Source organism: Petaurus breviceps, unplaced genomic scaffold (assembly GCF_028583685.1).
Source record: "Petaurus breviceps papuanus isolate PSGF00001 unplaced genomic scaffold, PetGlider_PUasm1.0 90633, whole genome shotgun sequence".
In the NCBI taxonomy this organism is placed as follows: Eukaryota; Metazoa; Chordata; class Mammalia; order Diprotodontia; family Petauridae; genus Petaurus; species Petaurus breviceps.
Window position 1 is genome coordinate 3,117,350 of NW_027187293.1, and position 6,000 is coordinate 3,123,349.

Consider the following 6,000-nt stretch of genomic DNA (forward strand, 5'->3'; position numbering starts at 1 on the left):
CAGGGTCACAAAGGCTATTAAGTGTCCAGGGCAGAATTGAATTCATGTCTTCCTGACTCCAAATCTAATGTCCTATCCACACTATGTTCTTTTTCCAGAAGAGATGGTTTCAGGACTCAATTTTAGGATTACCCACCATATCAACCTTCAAAGCTAATGCCTCCAAGAAAATCTCCCATCTCTTGCTAGAAAGCTAAATTCCAGTATCACACTGCCTAGGGAATTCAAGAACAGTGTCCTTCAGCTCCCCCTTCAGGTTGTATATTAGTACATGTACACACTGTCATGCAAGTTTGTAATGAACTATTATAGCTTGGGGGATAGTTTGGGATGTGGAAGCCTGCACACCTTGCCCTGCCCCTTGTTTTGATCAGAGAAACAGAGAAAAGGCCAACTAGATGTTCTAGAGAGTGAACTTGAGAAAATGCATAGAAAAAACTCAAGCCAGTTCAAGGGCTAACTCTTATGGGCAACAGAAGGGATGACTCCTTTGAAAAGAATTTATCTTCAGTCAAGCAATTATAAGGAGTTTCAGAAGACAACCTTCTTTTTCTAAAATTTTTCCCTCCTTACATCCTCCCCGCAAAGTGGTAAGCAATTTTATATTGATTATATAGATACAATCATGTAAAACATACATCCATATTAGTCATGTTGTGAAAGAAAAAAAAAACAGGACAAAATAAAAAACAAACCATGAAAAAATAAAGTGAAAAATGGTATCCTTTGGACTGTATTCAGCTTCTATCAACTCTTTCTCTGAATGTGGACAGAATTTTTCATCATGAGTCCTTTGGAATTGTCTGAGATCATTGTATTACTGAGAAGAGCTAAGTCATTCACAGTTAATCATCATACAATATTGTTGTTACTATGTACACTATTCTCCTGGTTCTGCCCACTTCATTTTACATTAGTTTGTGTAAGTTTTTCCAGGTTTTTCTGAAAACATCCTGCTTGTCATTTCTTATAGTACAATAGTACCCCATCACAATCATATACCACAACTTGTTTAGTCATTCCCCAATTGAAGGTCATCCCCTCATTTTCCAGTTCTTTGCCACAACAAAAAAGAACTGCTATAAATATTTATGTATAGATAGGTCCCTTTGCCTTTCTTTGATCTCTTTGGGATAGAGACCTAGTAGTGGAATTGTTGGATCAAAATGCATGCCCAGTTTTGCCCTTTGAGCATAATTCCAAATTGTTCTCCAGAATGGTTGGATCAGTTCACAATTCTACCAACAATGCATGAGGGTCCCAGTTTTCCCACATTCCCTCCAATATTTATCATTTTCCTTTTCTGTCATACTAGCCAGTCTGATAGGTATGAGGTGGTATCTTAGCTAATTTGGATTTCTCTAATCAATAGTGATTTAGAACATTTTTATATGACTATAAATAGCTTTAATTTCTTCATCTGAAAGCTGCCTGTAGTATTTCTTCTTGATGAAAGCATTCATGATATTTTAAGTATGAGACTTTTGTGTATTTTAAAAGCCTATTCTCACATTTTTATGTCACTAATTACTTAATTAATAATAATACTAATTACTGACATTTACATAAAATTATAAGATTTACAAATCACTTTACATATATTTTCGCACTTGATTCTAGCAACTCTGTGAGGAAGGGGATATTATTACTCCCCTTTTACAAATGAGCAAACTGAAGTTGAGAGGTTAAGTGACTTGCCCAGAGTCATGCAGCTAATAAGTATTATTAATTTTACTTGATGATTTTAATGTGTTACAAGATATCTTTCATAAATTTGCAATGATTTGTAAAAATATATCAATAAAAGTTTTGAGAAAAATGAACATGTATCCTAAATCGCTTGTCTCTGTCTGGGAGAAGAATCTTCTTTAACTGGTCCAAATGTTTCTCACCATTCCCACTCCTTTCCTGATTCTTCTTTCCTCACCTTCTCTGTGTTGGTATCCTGAGTTAAAAATGTACTTTCAAGCTTTTGGGGAAACCTAAGAAGACTTGAGTTATCTGGGCCTGCTTGACCTCTTTTTTCTGCTATGCCTGTTTGATATACTTAAAAAGCAAAGCAAAAATTGGAAAGAAAAACCTGTGTCAGTAATAACTTTCCATTACTTTTATTTATTTGTTTTTTAGATTTTTCTTTTTGCTTTTTGGAGGAGGGGGAAGGTAGGGCAATTGGAGTTAAGTGACTTGCCCAAGGTCACACAGCTAGTTTTGTGTTGTGTCTGAGGCCGGATTTGAACTCAGGTCCTCCTGACTCCAGGGCCAGTGCTCTATTCACTGTGCCACCTAGTCACCCTCTATTGCTTTTAAATCATGAATGATTGAGATGGTCATTTCTAACTCTGAGATCTGATGAACCTATAAATATTCCTTTCCCTGTACCCCTTTTCCAAATTAAAAAAAAAAAAAGAAAGAAAAGGAAAACTTGATTAGTTTTACCTAAAGTATTATTTCTCTTTCAGCAGCACTGTTCACAAACTGGGAACATGGCCAAAATGGAAAAATGCTCATTAGTCATGAATCTGATTAATTTTGCCACTACTCGCTGTGCAGCTCTAGTAGTATCATTGTCATTGATTAAAAGAACAAGAATCTTAAGACTGAAGAAGGTTACAAGGGTTGACTGCTCACATGCTCCTCTTTCCCCCTCATGCCTGCATCAGAATGATGTATCGGGGAAATAAGGGTGGGTGAGATTTGTGAACTTCTATGTGTATAGAATATGGTATGCCAATTCCTTTCTCTATAGTCTTCACTGTGGCCACAGACTCCAGTGCCCACACACATACTGTTTCCTAGGAACAAATGTTTCCATCATGGACTCCCCAATTCCTGGAATTTGTAACCACTGTAAAAATTCATTCTGGAGTTGGAGTATTGGAGTTGGCCAGACTGAATGTCATTTTGTTTTTTTAACATGGGTAAACCAAGTAACCATATAATAATAATAATAATATTAGTAATAATAATACCATGACCAAGTAAACATTCTACACTCCAGGGAAGATAGTGCCAGGAGATCAGCTAGGAAGGCATCATTCCATTAGAGGACTGTGTAGACTTTCACCCTGAGTTTGCTGAATGGGAAATTATGACTTTAATTCCTTACACTCACATCCCAAACCCAAGTCTGTGTTTTTCTAAGCATTATATTTTGTATGGTAATTGGAGGTTTTAAAATGTAGGGAGTAAAAAGTAAAACGGAGTAACCTCTTTGTTTCAATAACAGCTTTGGCTGATAGATTGCTAAAGGCAATTTAGGGAGAACTACCAGTGTTTTTCCTTGTCACTGTGTATGCACAACGTTTCCAACTGCTGTCATTAATGTGCAAAGAAATGCGCTGATGAACAACTCTTTTCTCAAGGAGCTATTTTCTCTATTTTCCATTTCTAGCCTGGTTGTGTAAACACAACCGAAGTGGATATTAAAAAATCATCCAGAATGAGGAACCCTCACAAAACTCGAAAGGTAAAGTAGAAAGTCTTCTAATTGCCTTAGTGAGGGTGATGGGGTCCCATATGCACAGGAGGACCCTGGGGCTACAGTCACATCAAAGTTTCTTGGTTTTTTTTTTCATGTTTCACCAGAGCCATAACTAGGGCAGGATACATAACACTGTCCCAGGGTGCCAAAGTCTTGGGGGATAGGGAGTGGGGGAGGATGTAGACATGTAGTCCTACTGTCCCCAGTTTCTGCAATATTTGGTACCACTCTTCAACAACCATGTCCTTCTCCCAAGACCTGCCTCACCACCTCCAACTCTCACATCTACTTCCTCTTTTGGCCTCTTTGGGGAATGGGGCACCCCTCTTCCTAGCATGTCTGCCCTAAAAGAAACAGATTGTACTCTATACCATGTGACCACCACCACCACCAATGCCCCTCCCCAAGAAATGGAATTTATACCAGAAAACAGAATTCTCCATTGCATTTTTTGCTTTACTGGACACTTGCTTGTCTGGTCCTCCTCTCCATCATTCCTTGCCCTAAGTAAGCCATAAATCTGTGATCAATCTAAAGTATTGTTCTCTGAAGCCTCACAACATATCTCACTCCCCACTGTCCTAAGTAAAACTGCCTGAGAGGTAGGCTAGTGATGCTCATTCACATATAGCCTCAACTCTAAGAAGACCTGGCAAGGAATGAATACTAAAAGGTAGGAGACAGAGCTGAAGTCTTCAGTCCCTAGGTAGAGAGCATCAGCATGGAGAGATCTTATAGAGTTGTAAACACTGACAAGTCAGAGGAAGTAAATTAGACAAAGAATGAGGGAAGAAAACAATGGTAGAAAGGGCACCTTTAGAAAACTAAAGGAGAAAAAAGTTCTCAATAGTGAGTAAGAAGTGAAAATTATAAGATACTTTTCTGTTAATGGTATTTAATTATACTCAGGATAATCCTTTTCATGGACTCTTCCCTAAGTCTTCCTATTTTCTTTAAAGTCAAAGTTTGTGTCATTTTGGTGTTTGTTTAGCCTGTATTTAGCCCAGTGTCTTACACATAGTAGTTGCTTAATTAATGCTGATTGGTTGGGTTTTTTTTACTAAAACAGAGAGTGCCCACCACATAGAATCACTAAGCATTTTTGAGGGTATTATTCACATAGTAGTATAGCTAAGGGATGGGGTAGCTGAGTGACTCAATGGATATGGTGCTGTACCTGGAATCAGGAAGAGCTGAATTCAAATCTATCCTCAAACAGTGTGACCTTGGGTAATTCATTTAAAATCAGTTTGCCTAGGAGGTAGCTAGGACGAACTTCTCTACTGGAGAAGGAAATGGCAAATCATTTCAGTATCTTTGCCAAGAAAACCCCATGGACCATAGGTCAGTAAGAGTTGGACACAAATGAACAACAGCAATAGCTAAAGGGCCTACTGAATGGAGGCCAAGGTTCTTCATATAAGAAGATACTTTAATTCAAGGCAGCTCTCCTCAGTACCTGAGTTTAAAAAAACACAGCCTTCAACAAGTGCCATAAAATCAATTCAAATACAACAGTCAGAATTGGTTTTTATTTTGCCTCTAGGAGAGAAGTCAAAGCAAGACAAAAGAACAACTATTTCTCTATTTGTTTCTTGCCAGTCTCTCTACCCATCAGCCTTTTGAAACTCTCCTCAAAGGCATAGCATGAGTGCACTCATAGCTATGATGGAGGGCAAGATTAAAACAAAACAAACACACAAAAACCAAACCAACTCACCAAAAATATTGAGGGAAGTAACTCCTGTTCTCTCCTGAGGAATTGGGAAGAGATCCTGTTCACAGTTTTCTCTTATATGGTAATTTTCCCCAACTGAAACCTAGGGAAAATAGCCTCTGATTTGGAAAAGCAAAACTGGAGTATACCTAGCAGCTTCTGTCCCACTGCTGGCATTGTTAAGTACAAGTTGAACATAAATAGACAGATGTATGTTCTCTTTTTCTTAGAACCAGACTTCACACTGATATTTTGTCAATATAACATACAAAATCTGTCTCTGTTGGATTGAAAAGTACTGGTTAGAAATGCTGCTATCCAAATTTTAAGCCCTTTTTAAAGATGGAAAAAATAAGTAAGCTATACAAAAGGGACCTGACCTCCAGCACTACGTACCAATTTCAAAATGATTTCCAGGGTCAGTCAACACCAAGATCTTGGCCATTGATCATAATGGCTTAAAAAGTGACATCATGTTTATTATAGCATATCTCCATTTTAGACTATTCAAAATTTGTTTTCTCTTCTCTTTATACATCTAGCTCCACAATTTCTGTCACATTGAATTTATTAGAATTAGTCCCAACCAAAAATAGTATCATTTAAAAACAACAACAATATTTTTTAGGGCACTGAAATAACTTAAATGATTCATTTGTCTTTTTTTTTTTTTTATGACAATGACTGAATGACTTTGAACTCAGACACAGACTCTTCCAAACTCTTCCTGATGCTCTCATCTCATGGTCTTTCTTCCTCCATCCCTTCTCTCTCTCTCTCTCTCTCTCTCTCTCTCTCTCTC

The 6,000-nt window shown here is 37.6% G+C and overlaps 1 protein-coding gene across 2 annotated transcripts in view; it reads left to right on the forward strand.

Annotated features, from left to right (window-relative positions):
* The window catches only part of RGS7 (regulator of G protein signaling 7), a 690,838-nt gene that overhangs the window by 637,190 nt on the left and 47,648 nt on the right, over nt 1-6,000 (forward strand). For both annotated transcript variants that reach the window (XM_069064480.1, XM_069064481.1), the window contains exon 10: nt 3,392-3,466. In XM_069064480.1, the coding sequence (XP_068920581.1) occupies nt 3,392-3,466 (75 nt within the window). The remainder of the gene's footprint in view (nt 1-3,391; nt 3,467-6,000) is intronic.